General features: G+C 46.0%; 2 protein-coding genes across 2 annotated transcripts in view; one reads left to right on the plus strand and one right to left on the minus strand.

Moving 5' to 3' along the window:
* Positions 1-39: 39 nt before the first annotated feature.
* Positions 40-14,933, plus strand: OGFOD1 (2-oxoglutarate and iron dependent oxygenase domain containing 1). The gene is made up of 13 exons (XM_050922779.1): positions 40-228; positions 390-535; positions 2,404-2,450; positions 5,144-5,244; positions 6,151-6,267; positions 6,876-6,967; positions 8,584-8,712; positions 9,201-9,314; positions 10,149-10,228; positions 10,370-10,668; positions 11,968-12,090; positions 13,969-14,027; positions 14,708-14,933. Exons 1-13 carry the CDS (start codon positions 60-62, stop codon positions 14,867-14,869), a joined length of 1,638 nt encoding a protein of 545 aa, XP_050778736.1. The 5' UTR covers positions 40-59; the 3' UTR covers positions 14,870-14,933.
* Positions 14,934-21,664: 6,731 nt separating this feature from the next.
* The window catches only part of BBS2 (Bardet-Biedl syndrome 2), a 29,085-nt gene continuing 25,919 nt past the window's right edge, over positions 21,665-24,830 (minus strand). The window contains exons 16-17 of the mRNA XM_050922774.1: positions 23,717-23,865; positions 21,665-22,248 (exon numbers count right to left, since the gene is read on the minus strand). Coding sequence (XP_050778731.1) covers positions 22,142-22,248; positions 23,717-23,865 — 256 coding nt within the window. The 3' untranslated portion in view covers positions 21,665-22,141. The remainder of the gene's footprint in view (positions 22,249-23,716; positions 23,866-24,830) is intronic.

Consider the following 24,830-nt stretch of genomic DNA (forward strand, 5'->3'; position numbering starts at 1 on the left):
GCCTCCTCGGGCTTGCTGTAGCCCCGCGTGCCGGAGCTGGGGGCGGGGACGGTTTCACCATGAGCGGGGCACAGCGCGGGCCGCGGGCCCGGGACCCCGCGCAGGGGGAGCCGGGCACGAAGCGGGGCAAACGGGAAGTGCGCGGGGAGTTCTCGGCGGCCATCCGGGAGCCGGCGCTGAAGGAGAAGGCGGGGGCCGCCTGGGGCTGCGGGGAGCCGCTCAACCACGGTACCGGGGGCGGGGGCCGGGCCCCCCGGCTGAGGAGAAGGGGGGCTGGGCAGAGGCGAGCTCTGGGGGAGGCCGCGACCCTAGGGCCGAGGTGGGGGCGGAGCTTTGTGCTGCTGCGCAGAGCGTCCCGGGCCTCACCAAGTCTCGTTGACCGTCCTTAGAGGCCATCGCGCTGGATCCTGTTCCCTTCTGCCACGGCGTGATCCCCAACTTCATCCAGTGCCCGGGCTTCCTGGACGGGCTGCAGCGGGAGCTCCTCAGCCTGGATTTCCACCAGAAGTGCAACGATTTGTACAAGTTCAAACAGGTGCTTCTCCGGGACAGGCCCTCCGCCTCTTCATCCGAATGGCACAAACCTGGCAGTGCCCCGTGTCGGAGCCACTTGAATTGCTTGTAAACGTGAGCGAAGCCTCGTAAGGCTCCTGCAGAATGCGTGAATGCCACCCTGTAACCGCTGGCAGAGCCGTGAAATCATCAGCAATCCACATTCTAGGGCTAAGGTTTTCAAAAGCTGCCACTGACTGTTGAGTGGTTCCGTTTTTAGGGGCCTGATTTGAGGTATTTTAAACCTTATGTTCAAAAGTGCAGAGAATGCGCAGCTCTTGCTGACTTTAATTGAAGTCTGGGGTGTTCATCAGCTCTGAAATTCACAACCAAGCAGTTTTGAGTTATGTACCCAAAATCAGTGGCTGCTTTTGGAAAATTTGGCAATATCTATCTAACATATCTAGGCTTGGAAGGATTCAGTTTTTATCAGTAAATTTCAATTTCACCATACACAAAAAAACCTCAAAATATTGACATCAATAATAATAATATAAATGTACATATAGGCCAAGTAAGAAAAATGCTGCTTGACAACTTATTAGAGTTTGACTTAAGGATATTTATTTGATATATTTTGACAAGTGACATTGATAACTTGTGTTTTAATGGTTATAAAGCTTTAACTTTTTGAATATCAATGTCTACTGTCATTAAATAATTACTGTCTAATCCCATTCAGTTTCCTGCAGTTGTGAAAATTCAAATGAATAAACACTGGAAAAAATCCTTAAATCCCATAATTTTGCACAACTGTAAAAATTTAAATTGATATAATAAAAAAAATCTTTAAAATAAACATCAATATCAGTGGCTCTCAAACTTTTTTACTGGTGACCCCTTTCATATAGCAAGCCTCTGAATGTGACCCCCCCTCTTATAAATTAAAAACACTTTATATATAACACCATTATAAATGCTGGAGGCAAAGTGGGGCTTGGGGTGGAGGTTGACAGCACGCAACCCCCCATGTAATAACCTTGCAACCCCCGAGGGGTCCCAACCCCCAGTTTGAGTACCCCTGATCAGTATTATCTGTTGAAATTATTTTTAAAAAAATTTAAATTCTGCCAAGCCTATATATGTGCCATGATTGTCTCTGTGGTCTATAGGGGATCTCAAGTTAATGGCAAAGCTGTGAGTGAAACCCTTTAAGGCCTATGTCTCAGTCTTCCTCCTGTTGCACTCTGAAGTTTGTAATTGTAAAGCAGTCTAAGGAAGGTAATTCTTCTTGGGGTTTATGTGCTGTGTTGCTTGTCTGTCTATACCCATATGAACATGAAATAGTATTTACTGATGAGTCAGTCTGCAGCTCTAATTCTGCAGAACTGCAGGAGAATGCAGGTTTAAACCTAAATACTAGACAGTAGTAGTCCTTTTCTGGTTTCTCCACCCCTGGCCCTCTGAAAATTGGCTGTCACTCCATCTCTGTCATCTGAATGAGACATTCCTATGTCTACATCCTGTACAATGCTGAACACAGAGGTTTTTGAGAGGTGTGGTACCTCTAGAATACAGATACTCTCCTCCCAAGTGCAGACACTTCCTTGGCATGTCAGTGACTCAACCTTGCTATGCAGTCTTGGACTGGTGCCCTGAGACCTTTAACTTGCATTGGTGATGGTGGCACTGTGCCTAATACCTTTTGGGTTACTTAATTCCACTTTTGCCTGCAGTGGCTCTCTGCCGTCCATTCTGCACTCCTGTTTCCAGAGTAGTTGCAGAAAAGTTACACTGATGATGGTCCTAGAAATATTTATTTTAGGTGCTGTCCTTAGTTATCATTTCAACTGTAACTTAGAGCAGAGTCTAAATGAAATAATTGTTCTTATTTCCCATGCACGTCCATAGTCTGATGATCTGAAGAAGAGAAAAGAGCCTCACATCTCGGCATTAAGGTAAAATAGCTCCTGTAAATCATGGCAAATGATCAGGCATCCTTTTCTAGATGTCTAAAAGGAACATGGCCGAAAATGAAAATCATTATGTGAAAAAATTGTGAAAAATCCTGTTTCAGGGTTGTTCAAAATCTATTCTCTTACGTAAATGTTTTGTGATTATTTTTCTGATATATTTTTAAGTGGATTGGGACTGTTTTTTAAAAGACTATTGCTAGAATTTTTTGTTTACCAAAAACTTTCTATAACTATTTTTATAATGTTTACAGTAAACATTTCAGGAAAAAATACCAGCAAAAGGCACATTTAAAACAAAAAGATTATCAATATTGTCAAAAATTTTGTGAGCTTTTCATTAAAATTTCATGTGTTTTGGGAAAAGGCAATTTTTTTCCATGACACAACATTTTGTTCAAAAAATTTCAATTAGCTGTTAGTGTAATACCCTGTTAAGGAGACATGTGTTACAGGAGAGTACAGTTAAGGCAAAACAGAGAAGTTGTGCATCCCTCACCTTGTAAGGTATATGTTAATGAATGGATCTAACGTGATAGTCTGCCTTAACAGATCCAGCACTGGCTTTGCCAGTTTGATTATCTCAGTCTTTTGTAGAGGTTCCTATAACAGCAGGCACTTGCTAAGGAAAAATTTGCATTTGATGCTGGGCAGGTCAGTAATGGAGCTGTGAAGGAAAAATCTAAGATGTAGATTGAAAGCTGAAATCCCTCTTTGAAGTGACACCAAAGTGAGAGCTTAGCACGGAACAAGGCTGTAGTGAAGCGTTTGCAGCATTTCTGTTATCAACTTCTCTTCTGATGGAGGGGTCAAATAACCCAACGGGCTTTAAACTCAAGGGTTCTTGTTCCAATCCAGCCCAAGTTTATATTAATGGAAAGTCCTTGCCATTAGATGGCTGTTCAATGGCCTCCCACACCACAAAAATCATTCCTGAGATTGCTCACGAGATAACAAATTAGTACCGGTCTCAGAGAGGCCAAGGGTGGATTTGGTGTTAGAAAGAGTTTACTTCTGGCCATTTCAGGTCAGGAAGAAGTGTCACAGTTCAGGGCAACTGCCCCTGTATTTTCTCCTCATGGTACCACAAGGGCATCCACTAAGCTCCCAGCTCCTCAGCTGTCACTTCACTTGGGCAGAGAACTGCATCTCTCTCCCTCCTGCCTGGGATTTTCTCAGGCTGCAGAGTTCCCTGCCTATACTGTGATATCCTCAGAAAATCAGACTGCCTAAACAAAGCTGCTTTGCTTTCTTCTCAGAGGCTATAAACAGTGTGTAGTTGCCCACAGTTATAAGCTACCACTCAGCCCTTTCTAAGCATTTATTGTTAAGGTGAAAGCATTACAGAGAAAAATTATTAATGTATTAAAACATATTAAAAACATTGTTGCTAATAAGCTTACCAGAGATCACTTCCCAACTCTGAGGGCTGTGTCAGATGATCAGTCCTTCAAATTCCACCAAAGGGCTTTTCTGTGGTTACAAGTTCATAACAGCTGTTAGGTCAGAGCAAGAACTCCTGTGAATCATTCATGCTTTATACAGTTTGGGCCTTGGATCTTGTTCTTGTCTAACAGGTGAGCAGGAGACAAAGGTGCCTTCCTCAGGGTGAAGCTTCAAAAGGCTTGAGTTCTTGCATAACCAGAGGGGGCATATTTGCATACACCTCTCCCAAGAGATTTTCTGCGAAACCCACTTAGCTTTATTATCCTAAAAGTGTGTTCTTGTCTGGCACGTTGTTTAAAATAGACCTTTGAAACTCATAACACTTCCCAGATTTTACACTGGCTACGTCTCTCCTCTAGAGAAGTTACATACTATCCTGCAATAATACATCACTCCAAAGCTATTTAAACTTAATTCAATAAGATCTCGCAAAGGTATTTCAGGAAATTGCCATATCTGTCAAAGGAGGCTGTACCCTCTCTACTTCCCAGTGGTCAAATAAAAAATAATGTAACTCGCTAATTGAGGGGCCCCCCAAAACCTGCTTTCATAACTGACATTTGTGTACTCAGAAGCTTACAAAATGTCCAGGGCCCACACAAATCCTTTAGATGGGGTAAAGTGGCATGTCACTTCCGTGTATATGATCATTTTAATTAGATTTTGCCACGTTAATGTAACCATCCACCATATCTAACCTGCCTGATGCATCTTTTTGTTTGGTTTGGTTGTTCTTGTTAAATCTAACATCGTCTCTTAACGAAAACCCCATTTATCTCCAGACTATGTGGCCAGTTAACTCAAGCTGTATACAATATGCTTTACTGTTTGTGGAGAGGGGGGAAGAAATTGCATAGATTTCCCCCATCCACCTAGTTCTAATGATCATCTCAGGTTCCTCCTTCATTGCTTCCCCATTAGCATTTCAATCCTCTCACTCTGCGTTCCCACAAAACATTTATTGTTTAGCACTGTAAAACTGCTGTGTAGAAGTCTGAAACTTTCATCTCTTTCCTTACTGACTAATTCCATCCTCACTGCTTTGTTGCTGTAAATGTTTCTCAGCAGCACAGGGGCTGCACTCCTGAATGTTTGTTGTAGGGTTTCCAATGAATACAGGACTCCTGGCAGGAATTACATGACAATGTACTCAGTGCTGCAGCACCTCAGCCTAGGAAACCTTTAATGCTGAGGAGCTGCATGTCCCATTTGCTGTGTGGTTGTCTTCTCAGGAAAGTTCTGTTTGAAGAGTTCCGGGAGTGGCTGTCTGCAGTTACTCAGGTGGAGCTGGAACCAACCATTGACTTGTCCTGTGCTAAGTATGAGTATACAGGTGAGTGAGCAGGGGGCCTTCTCCTCGGAGGGGGTGCAGAGCATTACATTGCCATGGGGACCCCAGGTTCAAAGCTCCCTGGGAACTCCTGCTCCTGGAAGCTGTCATCCAGCAAAGCAAAGATTCAGGCAGGAAGCAAGTCAGGGCCAAAAAATGGAAGAAGTGATATAATTGGATTTTTTTGCTGTAAATAGTTTAAACTGGGCCCAGTCAACTCAAGAGCTTCCCCCCGCCGCCACCCCTGTTTGAAGAAATCCAGTATTTGTGGCCAGTCCAATCGCCCCAGGATGGCTAGGAGTTCAAATTCTGGAAGTTAAGGTTTTTCTGATGTTTGTCACTAATATCTTGTCATGTGGGTCCCTGTGCTGGCCCAGGACTGAGTGGGTCACAGATACCAGACTCCCCCTACAAGTGGTTCTCCTGGACTAAGATTGAGTGAAATTGAAGGAGTGGAGAGAAGAAAGCTTGCACTGGTACTGCCCATGCTGTCCTGGCTGAGTAGACCTTCAGTCACCAGCACCGTCAAGACAGCATTTCTTGCCAGCAAGGAACTCACTCAGTGCATTTTGATGTCACTGTGGCTTTAAGAGACAGTGTTTGACTCATTCAGGGAAGCTGAGCAATTTCCTCTCACTGAGCAGTAGCAAGAGGAGAGGAAGGTGGCAGCAGGAGGGCCCTGTAGCAACACACTTTGATGGACTGGTTCAGTTGATGTCATTGTAATGGAGTCCAAAGGAAATTACACCTACAATGTCTGTGAATCAGGTCTGGGCTTCTGGCCAGGTGAGGATGCAGCCCCAGGGAAGGGAGTGGATTTTCATTCAAAGGTGCAGGGATGGGGAATGGCCACTGAAATGAATGAATTCTGCAAACCCTATGCAAGCATGCTAAAGCTTGTGATTGCAGATGTCCTGCTGTGCCATGACGATGAGCTGGAGGGACGGAGAATTGCCTTCATCCTGTACCTGGTTCCACTGTGGGAGAAGAGCGATGGGGGCACTCTGGACCTGTACAGCACAGATGGTAGTATCACGGTCCCTTGGCTCTGTTTGTCTGAGGATTTCAGTTATAGGGATGAATTTGGAACACTTTGCTTCTGTGCATCTTCATAGTAGCAACTGTTAAGACAGGGTAGGGTGAGGAGAAGCAGCTTCATTCAGGTGGAGGCTGGTGTACTGCAGTGACATATGTCTCAGAGTGAGACAAGTGAAGCTGTCACTCGGGATTGTGCTACTGGGTGATGGCTTAATTTGAGGACTAGCCTTTAGGGGGTGAAGCAGCTCGGGGGGCATTAAGTGTGTACATGAAGAGGGCAACCTTTTGTTTCTGACTCGTATCTGCAGAGGGAGGTGAGGGTGGCAGGATGGTGGTGATGCTGGTAGCCACACTTGTGCCCAGTACCCTCTATGGACTGGACTGTTCAGTGACTGATATCCAGGCAGGAGGAGATGCCCACCCTGGTGGGCATTTAGGCCTCCCAAGCCAGTTTCTTACTCTGGAACTCCCTGCTATGTGGCCCACAGGACTTATCAGTCCCAAGTGGTTCTGGAACGAGCACAAAGGGGCTTGTGGGGGCAGATGGGGATTTCATGTCTGACTGTAAAGAGCATGTGTGGTCTTTTCTTGCTCAGGCCGCTTTCAGCCGCAGCAGGTCGTCAAGTCATTAGTCCCTTCTTGGAATTCCCTGGCCTTCTTCGAAGTGTCTCCTGTCTCTTTCCACCAGGCAAGGAGCTGCTCTTTTTTCTTCAACCAAGTGTGATTGCTGTAAGCATCCATTGTGTGTATTGTGGTAGCACCCTAAGGAGCCCCAATCAGAACGGAGGCCCCATTGTGCAAGGTGCTGTACAACCACAGAGCAGGACAAGGACTCTGAGTAACATCCTGGCTCTAGTATCAGCCATCATGTTCTTTCTGTGAGTTCTAAATAAAACCATCTCACAGAAACCAGAAAATACCATGAGGTGGGGTGCGCAGCAGCAAGGAGTTGGAGGGGAAACAGCAATGAGAATGTGTTAACATAGGCCAACTGTGTGCTCAGCTAGATGGCATAGGGTTTTAGTGAAGATACAAGTAAGATAAATAACAGAAAGCCCTACTGGTCATTCCCCTAGCTGTTATCAGTTGGCAACTTACTGTAGCCATGTAAAGCCATGTGAATTCATAGCTTAGCCTTGTGACTGCCTCCTGCGTTTAGCAACATTCAGAGTCCTGCATTCAGTCATTGACACTGTTAATATAGGCTTTAAAAAGCAGCTGACTGTATTTGGAGTGCTTTTGTCAAAGGTTTCCATATACAGAGTTCCCCACTTATTCCCTAGAGTACTTGCAATCATTGAATCTCTGTATTTGACCCTTTCATTGATGAATCTAAGTGCCTTTGTGTTGCCATTGGATGGTTGAGGGAGGGTCAGCATGATACAAACCCCTCACAGCAGAGGCCTGCAAAAATCCCTTTTCTCAAACATCCAGCAAGGAGCATTTTGCTGTTACTTCCAAACACATCTCTGAATCTTGGTCCAGGCTTCCCTTTTTTCATAGTTTGGAAGTGAGCTGGTGTACAAGAGCACCTCCTAGCACAGCAGTGACCCACCACACTTAGCATATTGGTGGCATCTTTGTTTTCTATCAAATGGTTTGGGGAGTTGTTGCCACCACCCCAAATTACTCAAAGCCCCCTAGCACACTAGATATCCTGAAATGTGGAATTAACACCTTTAGTTAATTTCACCCTGAGCAACATTGAGGTGACTAGCTCTTGTCAAATTTTGCACTAATCAGTCATCTCATCACAATCCAGAAGCCCCTGACTTCCACTGACCAGTCTGGAATTCACCCCAGTGCAGGGAGCCAGCATAAAGTCTGTTAAATGCCTGGGTCTTTTGCACAGCAGTGAACTTGCCCTTGGGCACCCGTTTTTGTGTTTCCTGAATAGCCACATCATAGCTGCGTTTTGCAGATCATGGTAAATAGTAATCTAGCAAACCAAGCAGCAAAAAATGTTTCCCATGGTTCTTGTTGGCTCCTGCTGTGCCCCAGGATAGGGGCTCTGGACTGGACACAGGAGATTGGGGTTGAATTCATGGCCCTGCTACAGACTTGAGCAAGACACTTAATCTTACTTCATTTCCCCCATCTAAATTGCAGACAATAATCCTTCCTGTCTCCAGACCTTTGTCTGCTTAAACTGTAAACTCTTTGGGGGCAGGGACTTCTCTTACTAGGTGCATGTACAGCACCTTGCACAATGAGGCTTTGAGCTGAGTTGGGGCTGTTAGGCATTGCCATAATACACACATACTAGATGCTAATCGTAACGCAATCCTCACCTTTTCATTCCAGGTGTCTGAAGTTCTGACCGAAGGGAAGTGCCGCTTGTCTGTGAGTGGTTGGTTTCATGGCCCGTCGGTGGCAAGGCCTCCCCGCTACATTGAATCCCTCTTGCCCCGGATTCCACATCTCCCGTATGATGTAAGCAAAAAGCAGAGATCTGCTTGCCCCCACCCAGCCTCCTTCATGTCTGTGGGATACTTAGAAGGCACACAGTTGAGGCAGTGGGTTCCTGGAATTTTACAACTCCCCCTTTTCCTCACTCTTTCCAGCAATCTCTTGGATGCTTAAAACAGAACTGTTACCTTCCTCCTCTCTCCTATCCATTCATTGGCTTTGAGACCAAGGATGAAAAGTGCAAGGTTGTTTTAGTAGTGACTGGTTTGGGGAGAAGGCTGGAGAGTTCTATTTTGGGGGCGGTGGGGTGGGAGAGGTCTTGTGAGAGCTTTGTGTAAGGAATTCTGTGCCGATTGCAAATGTCTGCAGCAGTGCAGGGAGTGCAGCAAATGCCATAGGCAGTAAGGGGATGGTCCAGCCCTATGCCATTGTGGGGGGGCGGGGGGCGTGTTTCCCATTATCTGTGTAATCTCAAATCCAACATTCAAACCGAGATGTCACTTCTGTTTCAGCATGAAATCTTGTATGAGTGGATCAACCCAGTGTACTTGGACATGGATTCCCAAGCCCAGATCCAGGAGGAATTTGAGGAGCGATCAGAGCTTCTCTTGAAGAACTTCCTTAAGGTGGGTCTAGGATGATGTGCTGTGTGTGGGCTTGTTCCCCAGGTTGTGGTGCTGGTGGGCATTGCGTGGAACATGAACTGGTGGTGAATGTGATGGGTCATTTGTGCAGCTGAGAAGCCAAGATGCAGCTGGTCTTTCTTCCTCCTTTTAGTGGCTTCAGGCAGGAATGGAGGAAATGGTGGCTGCAACCCTCCCCCGATTTATTCTGGTGAAGTTATATAGACTGTAGCCCCTCCTCTGCACAGGGACACCGCAACTGAACCGCAAACGTTGCTCCAACTCCTTGTATTCCCTCCTCTCGTCCCTGCTCTGCTGCCTATCTCCTAGCCCTGCTTTTGGTGGAATCCCCACCCTGAGTCTCTGTGTCATAGGCTAGTCTCCTGGCCAAGAAGCACAGGGGAGGAGGGGTTGCTACACCACTTGTGAAATGCATGACCAGTAGAGGCTATGCTCTGTGACTTGGTTTCCCTATGGAAGCTGTGGGTCCTAGGTCTGATTCACCCTGCTTGGCCCTTTGTGCAGTCACATATACCTGTGTAAAGTGGGGAATGCACTCACCTGTGTGAGCGTAGAGGAGGCTAATCTAGTAGCATTTCATGCCTGTTCTGCACAGGTGTCATTGATAATACAAGCTGCAGGGCAGTGGAGGATCACAGCCACCGCCCCAGCCCCCTGATTCACCTAGCCCCAGCTGGGCTGTGGGGGACAAATGCAGCTCAGAGAACTAAAGCTGGATGCCTCGCACAACAGCACTGAGTGGTTACCATTAATGCACCAGGAAAGCTTGTGGAGCAGATGTGTGTTAAAGGGTTCTGCAATATGTTTGGCTCCTAGGGAGAGAAATTTCAGCTCGTGTGTGAAGCTCTGCAGAAAGACGACATCAAATGGAATCGCCGAGGACCCCCCAATAAAAGGTAGTGTTGTGTTTGTGCTGCTAACTCCTGCTGGTTAACTAGGTCATGTTCTGCCGGGGAGGTGCCTAGCAGATATTCTTCTTAGTCTGAATGTTGGATCCTTACCAGCTATCTGCTCATCACATCCCCACTCTCCTCCAGATGTTATGAGAAGGCTGAGGAGGGGAGCCTTCCGGACATCCTGAGGAAGTGCCTGGAGTTCTTCCACTCAGAGGCCTTGTTCCTGCTGCTCTCCAACTTCACAGGCCTAAAGCTGCACTTCCTGGCTTCCTCTGATGATGAGGATGAGGAGGGAGAAGAAGGAAGAGCCGCAGATTGCACTGGACACAGCTCTCCCAAACCCAAGCAAGGAGAGAGCAGTCAAAAGGCCAACGGCGATGCTGACCAAGTAGATCAGCCTGAAAATGACCCCCAAACCAAAGAAAGTGACACAAAGAACAGTGAGTAAAGCAGGGCTGGAGTTAAAGGACTAGAGTGAAAACTTGGTCCCCACTGATGTGAGTGCCCTTCACAGAGGCAAGGATTTCACCCCTAGGCTACAGTAAGCTGAAGGGTGGCCTTAAGTGCCCACCTTAAGCCTGATTTCCAGAGGTGCTGAGCACCCACAGCTCTCATTGACTTCATTTGAAGTGGTGACGCTCAGCACCTGTGTAAATCAGGCTCAAGATGTCTGAAGTTGGACACCCAAAATCAGTGGCTGCTTCTGAAAGCATTTGGCCTGAGTTAATGACTTTCTGCAGGTTACACATTTATTAACAGGATTTTAAAGTGACCTCATCAAGTTGAAATCTAGTCAAACTGTTTAGAAAGAGTTAAGTAGCTTCAGGAACCATACCTGTCATGAACCCTTTGCTAATTGTAATGTGGTTTTACACCCACATTTTCCTATTCTCTTACAAGTACATTTGTTCTGTGAAAGACCTTGGTGCACCCTAAATTACCTAAGATTCCTGGTTGGCACTGGTGGTGATGGAAATCAGTTTCCTCTCTTTTACCCTTCTACCCCATGGCCTCCACTACTTCCATTCCTCCCCTTCTGTGTTTTTTAACCACTCTCATTCATTATGGCTATTGTGAAACATTGTGATTGACTGAGGAAGCAAGAGGCCATGGGGTGTAGGGGAGGGAGGGTGCGAATGATGAACTGAACGGTGAGGCTGCCAAACCCTCAGAATCGGAAGGTCTCTCCACAGCCTGAGAGATCCCAAAGCACTTTCCCCAACTTGATCTGCACATCTCTGGGACAGCTGAGTATTACACCAGTGCAGGGAGGGGAATCTGGGGCAACATCCTATTCCTGTTGAAGCACCTAGGAGCCTTGGTGCCCATGCAGAGCACAGAGGATGCTGGGTTTGAAGTTTCAAGCTGAAAGCCCCACAGACAGGGAAGCCACCTGGAGCGCTTCCATTTTTCAGAGGCTGGTAAGAGCATTGCTGGACTCCATATCTTAACCCTTCCTGGGTTTATCACATGGCAGCTCCTGGCCCGCTCAAACATGGCACATGCAAGGCACATGCCTGCTGGGAATGAAATTGATGTGGCCGTGGCCATTTCCTCTTCTCATCTCCCACTGGGGCTTCCGGACCCAAATCTATCTGCTTTAAAGGGGAGGTACTTCAGAGGCTAAATAAAGATGCAGAGCTTGTTTGCCTGCCTTCTTCTTTGCGGCGGTAGATGTTAGCTAGTGTGCAGCTGCTGTAGCCTCTCAGGCTGGTTAGACTCTTGCTTTCCTACCCTAGGCTCAAGTGTCCCCATGTGCATGGGGGAGCTAAGGCACTGGACAAATGGCCACTACACTCTAGTCCATGACACCCAAACCACAGAGTTTGCCCTGGACCTGCTGTTCTTCTGCGGCTGCGAAGGTATGTTGGGGGAGATCCAAGCCTTCCCTTTCCTTGCTGCCAAGGGGAAAGAAAAGGGACTTAGGGACTTTGGTTAGGAATCATCTGGCCTCATCTGTTAAATTTTCAGCAGTTTTGAAGCCACCAAACTTTTCATGTTGCTCTCTAAATAGAAGGTTCCTTGCTACTTTTCTCTCAGTTCTAAGTGCTGTTGCCTGGCGTCCCTGCTAATAGTCACTCGCAGCAGGATTCAGATTGCTGACATAGGCCAATCCCACAGTGGTTGGCTCTGTACTGCCACACAGTAGCGGTAGGTTACTTCCCAGTGGATGCTCTGACTCCCTGGGCCAGGCCAGGGCATTTTACCAGCCCCCTGGGGAAACAAGACATGTCTTGCAGGATAAGCCACCCAGCTGAATAGGGGGTTTCTGATGGGAATCCTCACTCAGAGCATGCGGCTGTGGGACGAGGTTACCCACAGGGGAGTAGAGGGGCTGTTCCCTTGGAGACACATCATGTGACTGAAGCCTGCATTTTTCCAAAGTAATGAGTGGATTTGGGGGGTGGGAGGTTATCTGCAGGGCTAGCTAGTCAGGAACTAGCTTGTCACTCTGGAAAACTTAAGCCTAAATGGTCAGAAGTATTTTTGCATCAAAATTCAAAATGATCTGGACAAATTGGAGAAATGGTCTGAGGTAAACAGGATGAAGTTCAATAAAGACAAATGCAAAGTGCTCCACTTAGGAAGGAACAATCAGTTTCACACATACAGAATGGGAAGAGACTGTCTAGGAAGGAGTATGGCAGAAAGAGATCTAGGGGTCATAGTGGACCACAAGCTAAATATGAGTCAACAGTGTGATACTGTTGCAAAAAAAGCAAACGTGATTCTGGGATGCATTAACAGGTGTGTTGTAAACAAGACACGAGAAGTCATTCTTCCACTCTACTCTGCGCTGGTTAGGCCTCAACTGGAGTATTGTGTCCAGTTCTGGGCACCGCATTTCAAGAAAGATGTGGAGAAATTGGAGAGGGTCCAGAGAAGAGCAACAAGAATGATTAAAGTCTTGAGAACATGACATACGAAGGAAGGCTGAAAGAATTGGGTTTGTTTAGTTTGGAAAAGAGAAGACTGTGAGGGGACATGATAGCAGTTTTCAGGTATCTAAAAGGGTGTCATCAGGAGGAGGGAGAAAACTTGTTCACCTTAGCCTCTAATGATAGAACAAGAAGCAATGGGCTTAAACTGCAGCAAGGGAGATTTAGGTTGGACATTAGGAAAAAGTTCCTAACTATCAGGGTAGTTAAACACTGGAATTAATTGCCTAGGGAGGTTGTGGAATCTCCATCTTGAGATATTTAAGAGTAGGTTAGATAAATGTCTATCAGGGATGGTCTAGACAGTATTTGGTCCTGCCATGAGGGCAGGGGACTGGACTCGATGACCTCTCGAGGTCCCTTCCAGTCCTAGAGTTTATGAATCTATGAATCTTGGTCAGCTGCCAGCAGCCCTGGGGCTGCGCAAGCCAGAGTCAACATGAGCATGCTGCTGGGACCACCAAGCCTATCCTATTCAGTCATCTAGTTACAGCTAAAACCTTTGACTCTTTAAATGACTGGGAGGTGTCTGTTCCATGTGTGTGAAACCCAGTGAGGGTGTAGCCTCTTCTTCCAGAGTGGTAGCAATCCCCTGGGTATGTGGGGACCTGGTGGGTAGCGAGGTGTACTGATTCAAGCCCATGTCTCTGAACGACAACACTGGCCATGGGTAACTGGAGGTAGTATGGTACCCAAGAATTTTGGAGAGCAGGGTCGAGATGCTACTGATCTAAGGGGTCAGTGGGAGTACGAGAGTGCACCGAGCTTTCTAAGTCTCTCTCTTCTATTTCACCTTTTCAGATTGGAATGCAGAATATGGTGGCTTTACATCCTACATTGCCAAGGGTGAAGATGAAGAGGTAAGAGTTGAACACACTATACTACTTAAGGTCTGTCCAACAGACCTGTTCCTGGGGGCATAGTGCTAGAGCATCACAGGTTGCTCTAACCTACACTGGGGAGGGGGAGAACATAGAAGTTCCAGGATTAGGGAGCAATGAAATACTCCCCATTTTGGCTGTAGCCTGTGATTATTGTGCACAGCGGGGCCCGAAATGTCTGTCTGTCAAAAACTGCGCACTCGCCATATCTTCTGAGGGTTGCTTGTCTTAGTCCCAGCCCTGAAGAGCTTACACTCAATCTCTGCCTTTGTTTCTGTACAGCACCTAACACAACAGGGTCCCAGTCCTGTTTGAGGCCCCTGGGTGCTTCCATAATAACAATGGTAATATTGGGTCAGTGTTAGGCCTCTTTTTAGATGAGGCAAGTGACAATTGTCTAATAAAGAACCTAAGCTGATGGGTCTTAATATGCAGCAGGCTGTGTCGTTTATTGTCAAGTTTATGCTGGAGTCATGCCATTGGTGGCAGTATTCAGCAATAAAAGCTGTCATGATATTCTCCAGCTATCTGCTGTAACATAACTTATTTTGGTGCTGGTTCTGATGTGAATAAAATCTTGAAATTGTTTGTTTTTGTGAAAATAACTCCTGCTTCCCCCTCCAAAAACACCAAAACAAGATCTCCTTTGTCTGTTCTAGCTGCTGACAGTGAATCCAGAGAACAACTGCTTGGCCTTGGTTTACAGAGACAAAGAGACTTTGAAATTTGTGAAGTATGTTAACCATCGTAGTTTGGAGCATCCAAAAAAACAACAGAGCAGAGCTGGATTCTGGGACTTCTCTTTTGTCTACTATGAGTGACGGCACTGGGCATGGTCATCTTCTGAGAGGGAATGGCTTAGTGATACAGTAATGGGTTTTGAATAGGCTCCTGGACTGGCTTCTTAGTAGGTGCATCTGCAATGCATGGAGCGGTTGGTGCCATTTGATGAGCCTAGATTTGATTTAGGTTAAGAGCTAACTTCACCTGACAGCACACGAGCTGTCATGCTGGTGCTGAAGTCCAAGTGACTTTCATAGGTTTGTTTTTTTAATAACTAACGGAAGCACTGTTCTGCTGTCCCATCTTAACTCTTACCTCACTCTCACATTCTGGTGCTGCTCCACCAGAGGGCATCTTACTTGGATCCATAACACTCCGTTCTTAAATAGCTGCTTTGCATAGCGTTCCAGCCCAGCTCTCCTGAAGAGCCCTGCAGTGAATGTACGTCTTACTATGATGCACATCAAGACTTTATATAACCCCAGGTTGGTGACTGCTATGAGCACTGCACCCATTTGTACTCCAAAGCCTTCAACTGGTCACCAGGAGGAAAGAACCAGGCTTTGTTCCAAACCAGGGCTTCCTGAAGTGCAAGCCAGATCTCTCCTGGGGCCTGATTGTTCCCTCTGCAGTGAGAAATAGTACATGCAAAGCATGCTGCCACATAACTGCTATATTGTCTAGGAGCTGGTGGGTAAAGGAGCGAAGCTTGTGAAAATGTCTGCCAAAAACATGGGTTGTTGTTTTCCCCAATGAAAAAAAATGAAACCTTGTATATCTGGGAAGAGATTAGTCGGGAAGAGATGACAGTTGAGGGGGAGCCTTCAGCCTCAGTCTGCTTGTACTGGTACAAAGAACAAACCCACAGGGTTTTGGTGAGCAGGGAAAGGGAAGTGGGAGGATATAAGGAGGGGTTAAAATTGTGGTTTTTTTCCACCAGCACACACTGTCAAGGGCCTATCCACCCTTCTCGTCTCCTTGGCAAATATAGTAGGTGAGGTTGCCATTTCCAGTGTGTCTTCTCACCATCACCCTTCAAGCTGTGGCCTAATTCTAGCTGGGTAGTGGTGTGGTCTCCATCACTCAAGTAGCTGAATACCCAGTTTTGCATTCTGCACTGCTTGTTCCATCTAGTCATCTCAGCCTGCTGGGCTTGCAGTAGGCTGGTTAGGACACTGCTTGCTCAGCCATGACAGGAGCAATACATGCTTTTAAAAGCAGATTGGCGTGACCTGCTGCTCCCACGCTAGGTGCAGTTCTGACTTTGCTAGGAGTGCCATGTTGCTGAAGTAGCAAGGCATTATCAGCCCACTCCCTGGTGTCACACAACATGCTGGCTCTCAGGAAGGAACAGTGTGGCTGAGTGCTGTACAGCTGACTCTCTACTGCTTTGCACACACCGGTGCTGAGCTTAGTTTGCATTGCCTAAGAAAGTGTTTTGCATCTTCAGTAGTAACTGACTTACACACGTGTGCTTTTGCTGCAGTTAGTGCCTTTGCAAATCCATCTAAGCCATGGAACATAGCCCATGGGCTTGAAATGGGGTGGAAGAGAAACATGCACGTCCCTGCCTTCACATACCAACTCGGTGTGGGATGAAGCAGCAGGGGGATGGAGCCTGCTACCCCCCTAGTTTCCGTGGAGAGCTGTGACTTCATCCGTGTAACCCAGGACTGTTATTAGGCTCAGAAATGGCCAAGTGCTGGAGCACAGTGAGCAGTTTGCTTGATGCACATGATCTAGCTTTAGCCAGAGCTTCGTGTAATTATCTAACTTGCTTTCATGATCTGGTTTCTCTGTGCAAGGTAGAGACTGCTTTCATAGATTCCAAGGCCAGAAAGGACCATTGCGATCATCTAGTCTGGGCCCCTGTATAACACAGGCAAGAGAACATCCCCCAAATAATTCCTATAGCAAATCTTGTAGAAAAAAACAATCCAAAAGGCTTTCTCAGCTGGTTTCAACATTTAAACCATGGTGCTATTTTAAGCCAGTTGTGATGAGTATAAAACTAGAAACAAATCCTAATAGAGGTCAGGACCCTTTCCAAATTCCAAGCCAAGCTGCATTTCTTCCATGTTGAGTATCACTTCCTGGTCTATCATTATCCTTGAGAAATAGATTCTCTTCAGTCTTCGAGATGCCAAAGCTCAAATTACTGTGCAGTGCAATTTTCCATGCATAAAAGGAAAGTTGATCAGGTGGTTTAAAATACAAGGGAGAAGCACATAATAGCCTACAAGGATGTGAGGGCTGCAAGCACCAAGAGTACAAGGAAATGTTTAGCCAGGCATTTGAAATAGAAGTGAAAGGTCGATTTTATGGAAAAGCTGATTATTCTGTATAAGAACTACTTTCTCCTAAGGCTGAGCTCCATCCGTCTGTGGAATAGCCTCCCAAAGGATAGGCTAGAAGCTGAACCTGTGTGAAACCAACTTAGCTCAAGTCCTAGATAATGCAGTGGAGGGCAGCAAGCCTGCAAACTAGCCTCCAAGGGCTGTACTAGATAAACTTACCTCCGTGCTCTATGAAATATCGGTGCATCTCGGCTGTATGATATAAAATAACTTTAGAAACAAAGGGCATTGAGGGAGCTAAAAATCAACAGCTCCCCTTGGTCCCTGTAAGCTGGGCCTTGGGGTGGAAAGCTGTGTGTTGGAAAGAACAAGCCCCAAGATTACTTGAAATGCAGGAGGAAGGCACCTAAAAAATCCTGTATACAGGAAATGCCAAGTGGTGTTTTAAATCACATTAGCTAATGTTTAAATAAAAAAACATTTTGTTTAATCTTGACAAAGACTGTACAGCAAATAGCCCTCTCTACAGGCTCTGTTTTCTGATACTCAAATTCTGATAAGGTAGTTCAAATTGGCCCTGCTTGTAAAATGCACTGATCCTCAGAAGAAAGATACCATCCGTGTGAAACATACCCATGCCCCAGAAGGGAGTAAGAAGAGTGACATAGAGGAACAAAAGATGCAAGTGAATAGCAGTTACATGAACAAAGTGGGACCAGTGATGAGCTCCCAAAATCCTAAGAACCGGTTCCCTACCGGGTCCTCGTTGGTTCAGCGGCAGGGGGGTCTCCACTTGCACCGGGATTTCGGCGGCAGGTCCTTCACCCAGAGTGAGTGAAGGACCCACCGCCGAAGACCCAGTAGGGAACCGCATGGTGAGTACAAGCCCCATGTCTTCCCCCCATCCAACCCCAACCCACGTCCTGCCCCCGACTGCCCATCCGAACCCACAACTCATCAACCCCCCACTCCTTGTCCCCTTACCACCCCCTCTCAACCCCCCCCCACCCTAACTGCCCCCCAGGACCACGCTCCCTGTCCCGACTGCCCCAACCCCATCCACCACCACCCCGACAGACCCCTGGGACTCCCACGCCTACCCAACTCCCTTGTTCCCTGTCACCTGACCGCCCCCTACAACCGCTCCCTACCCAGCCCCGGCTGGCCCCCTTACCATGCTGCTGTGTAAGGATGTCGTGCAGCCGCTGGAGCTTGCGGCCCCACCCCCTTACCCAGAGGTGAAAGTAAGCCTGGCATACCAGCAAGAGCTGGTGTGCCATACTGGGGTGGCCCGGCTTCCCCAGGGAGCAATTTAAAGGGCCTGGGGCTCCCAGCAGGGGCTGGAGCCCCAGGCCCTTTAAATTGCCCCCCTGAGGCCCACTACTGGAGCCCTGAGGTAGTGGGACTCTGGGGGCTATTTAAAAAATCCCGGGCTCCCGCTGCTTCTACCATTCGGCCCTTTAAATAGCCGCCAGAGCCCCGCTGCCACTACTACAGGGCTGTGGCAGCTATTTAAAAGGCCGGGGCAGTAGAATCAGGGGCAGCCTGGGCCCTTCAAATACCCCCAGAGCCCTAGGGTAGTGAGGGGCTCCAGGGGCTAGTTAAAGGGCCAGGGCTCCAGCTGCCTCTACCGCCCCAGCCCTTTAAATAGCCACCAGAGCCCTGCCACTTCCCCAGGGCTCCAGCAGCTGGGAGGAGACGGGGGAGGGGCCAGGGGAGCTGGGTGCTCCCCAGCTGGGAGCTCCGGCGGACTAGACAGGACAGTCCTGCAGGCCGGATGTTGCCCATGGACCGGAATTTGCCTACCTGCTGCCCACCCCTTTAGGAACCGGTTCTACACCGGCTTCTAAATTTAGCAACTGGTTCTTGCGAACCAGATCCAGCTCACCACTGAGTGGGACGTGCTGTGAGCTGCAGTGAAGGGCTACATACCAGGCAATAAACCATTATGCAACATTTAAATTGCTCCGACTAATGATTCTAAGAGGACATTCAGGCTCCTCACCAGATTCCTCCACTGCAGAAGAGCCAGAGTCTAGCATTTGACACTAGAAACATAAAACCAGGCTTCTGGGTAATTCAAGCATTTGCAGTGCGGCAATTTCATTTGTCTTAGATGGAAGCAGTTTTGTCAAGTAGTTGACAACAAAAGGACCACTTTGTTATGGAGCAAGACAGAGCAAAGTAGCTATAGCCTAGATTGAAGGAGACTTAAAAAAAAAAAAAACAGATCCTCATTCATACACACATCATAGTGCGTGTCTGATTTTACATCTCTTCCTGATTGAAATGAGGAATAAGATAACACAGCATCCTCAGACTTGGAGAAGTCAGGACTGGAACTGAACGGCCTTCTGTCAATTGTCAGTTCTAATTGCTTCCCCCAAGCTGAAGCTTAACTGGAGACACTGAAAAAATCACTCGTGCGTAGATGTTCCTGTTAAGAGGGCACTGGTTCTGGTGCAATTTCTCATCAGGTTTCTGTAGGAGAGAGTGAGGAGGGAACATTTGTGTTCTAAGGACACGCCTGGCAGTTTTTTCCCAAGAGTTCTCTCATACAGAGGGTGGAATGTAGGTTGGGGTGTGGAGAAGCGCTAGTCCCTCGTGCAGTTACGAAGCCACAGTACAGTTTAATAGGTTCACACACACGTGCATATAGTGACCAGTATGTCATTCTAGCATTATAAATTCCTGGGGGTCACTGCAGCTTCCACTGAACTCTGCTATTCTTATCTTGACCTGTTGCCTACTTCTGCATGCCAGCTGAGTTGCTTTATTTTGGTGCTGCATAGCTTGGCTCATCCTTTAGGATAAGAGATGTTAGGCAAGATGCGTTCAAAATATGTTCTTACAGCAAGTATCAAATCTCCTGTCTTCGTACCAAGTACAGGTGGGGAACTGGCCAAGTTACAGATCTGGACTATTAGTACTGAGGAACTGACAATGCTACAGGAATACAGCTTGCCCACCGATACAAAAATGGAGACAAGATGGCGTGAAAGTGCATGGTATGTAGCTTTGATAATCAGCATGTCTGGCCGCAACAACATGGTCTGCCTTCTGATCAAAGCCACTGTCTAGCTGTTGAACAAACTACATTCACTATAAAACTTGTCAAGCACGAGGAATTGGCAAGTAGAACAACAGAAGAGAGATTGGAGCTACAGGAATCTTTTCCTACAAATACAGTGGCTGGCAGAGATCCCAAGACGTATTTACCCTAGAGGTTGCTCCATAATAAAGTTTTAAAATTCACCAACGCAGAATGGAATGGGTGGCTCATTAGACCTTTTTATTCAGAAACAGCAGATGTGTGTTTGCCAACACAATTCATACTGAGGGGAATGTTATCAATGATGGGCTGTTCTCAGGATTAAAACAGATTTCAATAATTAATTTCCCTTTTAGCCAGTTATAGGCTCCCTAGCCTCTCCATGGTGGATGATGCACCATTGTCTCTATTTCAGAGCGTGCATAAGAAGCCTTAGCTACAGAGGAGCTATCCAAGAATCCCCTTCCATGTGCGCATCTAATCCCACAGAGATGAGGGACACCTCTCTCCCTGCCCTGTGTATGCAGGTACTGATAACTACATAGGGAAGGGGCTTGCTGAAGCAGCATGAGGAAACAGATGCTGAGGATGCGATTCAGGTCAGTTAAGAACTGTTTTAGCTCAGAGGAGAAATCAGCTTTGGCATAAAAATTTACACTCCAATCCACCATCCTACTCCATTATTTAAACCCACCTTTAACTAATTCTGGCCCAAAATACTGTTTCTTCTGAGAGTTCTTTGTGCTAGAGTCCAAGAGATTTTTCTCCCTGCCTCTTGTACCTAGATACTTCTCCCTGCTCCCCTTTTTATTCCTACATGTACTGCTATCAAGGATCAGTTTGCTCCTTCATAAAATACATGCCACTTTCTTGCTGCCTTCCCTTCCCCACCCACTCAGCATGTGCTCTTTCATCCAGCAGTTGCAGAGAATGAATAGCTGGAGGTAGAATTTCCACCAAGTAAAGCAAGGCTCAAGTGTTAACTTTAGAAAACTGACCAATTCCCAGCTTCATGGAACCTAGGAACTGGTTAATTTCCTTGTTTTTTATAAAGCCAGCAAGGGGTGCTATAGTTGGGACTTCTGCCGGCACTGACTCCTCATCTCACCTCTCCCACCTGGCCTTCCCAGTGAGATCTGTCCTGAAAGTAGCGGCTGAAACCAGGGATTCACTGACAGAGCAGCTCTGTGCTGCACAGGTCAGCAGCTGATAACTAGGGGTAGCAGCAAACTGCACAAATCAGTTATGGTTCTTGAATGCCCCAAAGTTAGAGTGCCTTAGGAGCCAAGGTTTTGCTTTAGACCCACTCTGAACTCAAGATTTTTGAGCTGAAAGGGTAGTGTATTAATAGACATGCCTCTTGCTTGGTAAATTCTGTGATCAAAATACCTGACAATTATGGAGCAAAACCTGAAATGTGTTTCATTAACATAAAATAAGTAACAAAAATAACTCTGCATCTCTTCAACTGAACACACATACTGTGAAAGTCTGACAGTTCTGTGTTTTAATGGAAAAGCTGATACCATAATTGCAAAATATATGAAATTCCATAAATAAGTTACAGTAAGAAAAATAACTATTGCAGGACTATACAAGTGTCTTGAGTGACTTACAATACCACATCTGCACTTAAACTCTGAGCCTTTCTCCATAGATTTTCCTGTCCTTTAGCCTCCAAAGTAGCATATCCCAACTGATGGCTTACTTTAAAAAAAAGTGGACTATCTTTCCATTTACTTCATTCTATAGTGGGGCTGCAGGCTGATTTAACTGCTTCTCAGTATTGGTACCTTATACATTGCTACACATCAAGTTCCCTGCCTTTGTCTCCCAACGGCTTACTTGGGAACAGTCGGAAAGGAAGTACTACAGGGGATCTGCTCCTATGACATCTGTTCATTTGTCTAGGATCACCTGTTGCAAGGAAGTATCATCGCCAGGCAGTCACTATTCCCCTTTTACAAGGATGCAGTCCCCACTCGCATTATCCTGAAGAGCATATTTAGGTTGTTGTTTCTAATAGCATCCCGGCACGCAGTGATCACCTGCGTCTTCGGTTTCCCAACTGGAAAGAAAAAACCCACAGAATCAGCACTAACATATTTAAGTAACCAAATGAGACATTAAATAGACATTTACAGGGCAGAGCTGGTCTCTCAGAATTTAGATTTTGTAAAAAAAAATTAAATTGTCCTTTGGGTTCTTTTAATTAAAAAAACCAGTAGGACTATTTTTCCTTTTTCTTAATTTCATGTCAAATGGGGGGGTGGGGCTATTATTTGTATTACGAAAGTGCCTTGGAGCCCCAGCATGGCTGGGGCCCCATCGTGGCAGGCACCATACAAACATGCAGTAAAATAGTTCCTTCCCCAAATAGCTTAAATAAGTATCTCCCTATTTGCAAAGCAAGAACTGGAACATTGTGCTTGTGCATGTACAAGGAGAAAAGCGTAAAGAAACCACACAACGGCAAAGGCTAAAGTATATTTAATGGTCAGTTTTAATAATTTAAGGTGTCGCTAGTAATGTAGCTAAACTTTACAATACTCTGATTTAACCTGAGAGTGTCCTCCTTTAAACTTCTGGGCCAGAAGTGAAGAATTCAAATTTAACGTTTAATGTTACATTGTAAAAATGGTTTTAATAAAAGCAGTAAGTCTTACACTCTTCAGAATGCTGGTAACTGCTTTGAATTGTTGCCCCAAAGTCATGCTGGGCACCCATAACTCCCTGACTTTCCTAAGAATCTAGGGTGCCCAGCAACTCATGATCAATTCATTAGCAAGTAATTAGTGTAATGGAAATGCCGAGGGACTGCACTTGGTGCTTCTTCCAGCCAAGTAACTAGAAAAAAACAAATTAGGTTTGATATTGAATTTCTGTTCTCAGCCCAGCAATTTCTCACCTACCTCCAAGTTTTCAGAACATATGCTATCGAATTTGAGTTCACACGTGTCAATAGCGATAGGGCTGATGACTTACCAAGTTGAACAAAGCTTAAAAATAAATGTACGGTAGGGTTTAAAAAGAGAATTTGGACTGATTTTCAGACTCTATTTATGCTTTAGCTCCCATATGTTTTCTGTACTCAGCCATACTCTGAAGTTTCAAGTTTCATGGGCAATAGAAAGAGAGGTCCTAATTTGCAAGCTGCTCTGCACAGGCTGACCCCAATGCCATGCAATAAAATTTGCAGGATCTGGGCCAAAGGCTACCTACTTTTGAACAGCATTTCCTGGGACCCTTGAGATTAGAGTATATATCTTATACCTTGTAGAGATAATTTGTATTTGTCTTTTAAAAATGCGAGTAACACTACAGTTTAAGCAAGTATGGAGAGATTTCATATTACTCTGCAGCTGAAAACTGAAGCAAGATTCCCACTGTTAAGTCCTGGACCATACAGCAAAATGTATCTGGCCTTCAAGACAAGCTCTAACAATCCTGCATTTGCTCTTTGATGTGCCATTCTCTACCCTGGCTTGTTGAGCCAAAAATGGAGTTCCCAAAGGAGAACCCTGCCCTGGACTTACCACGCAGTTGTCCCGCTCGCTGGATAGCTTGATTTACAGATTTGAGATTGTTTAACAGCTCGGTGTGGTTGGTGCAGCGAATTTTATACTCATTAAGTAAATCTCTGTTAAGATCATAGAGTTCCATGTACCGTTTCTTCATATTTCTCCTGTGAAAATGAATAACAGAGACAAGGGAGACTCAAGGGACAAGGAAACCAGGCGACAATTCATGTTTTGTTAATGTAAAAAGGCAATAATATTTAGTTACTATGGTTACTGCGGCCACCTGCTGTTCTCAAGTTGTCTGAAGCTAGAAGGCCGAATGTATCAGAGATAGATGGGTATCCAACATAACTCCACAGCTAGTCAGATATGTTATTCCTCATTACTTACACCAGGAAAACAAAGTCACTCAATATATTTACTCTGTTCTCTCTCTCTTTTTCACATGCCTCCGCCCATTAGCATTTTGCTCCGCAATACTGGATATATTAGACTCAGAAAAGGTTCAGAAAAAGGCAACAAAAATGATTAGGGGTATGGAACAGCTGCCATATGAGGAGAGATTAATAAAACTGGGACTTTTCAGCTTGGAAAAGAGATGACTAAGGGGGGATATGACAGAGGTCTATAAAATCATGATTGGTGTGGAGAAAGTAAACAACACAAGAACTAGGGGTCACCAAATGAAATGAATAGGCAGTAGGTTTAAAACAAACAAAAGGAAGTATTTTTTCACAGAACGCACAGTCAACCCGTGGTATCCTTTCTAGAGGATGTTGAAGGCCAAGACTATAACAGAGTTAAAAATAGAACAAGGTAAGTTCATGGAGGATAGGTCCATCAGTGGCTATTAGCCAGGATGGGCAGGGATGGTGTCCCTAGCCTCTGTTTGCCAGAAGCTGAGAGTGGGCAACGGGATGGATCACTTGATGATTACCTGGGCTGTTCATTCCCTCTGGGGCACCTGGCATTGGCCACTGTCAGAAGACAGGATACTGGGCTAGATGGGACCTTTGGTCTGACCCAGTATGGCTGTTCTTATGTATGTTCTTAGTGATTGGAAGCTCTGGGAAAAGGAGTTAGTTTCCCCAGAAGAGTTAGTCTTGCTGATCATTAATTGCATTAGATC

The sequence above is a fragment of the Gopherus flavomarginatus genome, chromosome 14, assembly GCF_025201925.1.
Source record: "Gopherus flavomarginatus isolate rGopFla2 chromosome 14, rGopFla2.mat.asm, whole genome shotgun sequence".
Classification (NCBI taxonomy): Eukaryota; Metazoa; Chordata; order Testudines; family Testudinidae; genus Gopherus; species Gopherus flavomarginatus.

What these genes read in the sequence shown, in the direction of transcription:
- OGFOD1 (XM_050922779.1), top strand. Translation starts at nt 60, where the DNA reads ATGAGCGGGGCACAGCGCGGGCCGCGGGCCCGGGACCCCGCGCAGGGG. An exon ending in CGGGGAGCCGCTCAACCACG is followed by an intron (nt 229 to 389) that starts GTACCGGGGGCG and finishes GACCGTCCTTAG; the next exon opens with AGGCCATCGCGCTGGATCCT. An exon ending in CTCCTGTCTCTTTCCACCAG is followed by an intron (nt 6,968 to 8,583) that starts GCAAGGAGCTGC and finishes TTTTCATTCCAG; the next exon opens with GTGTCTGAAGTTCTGACCGA.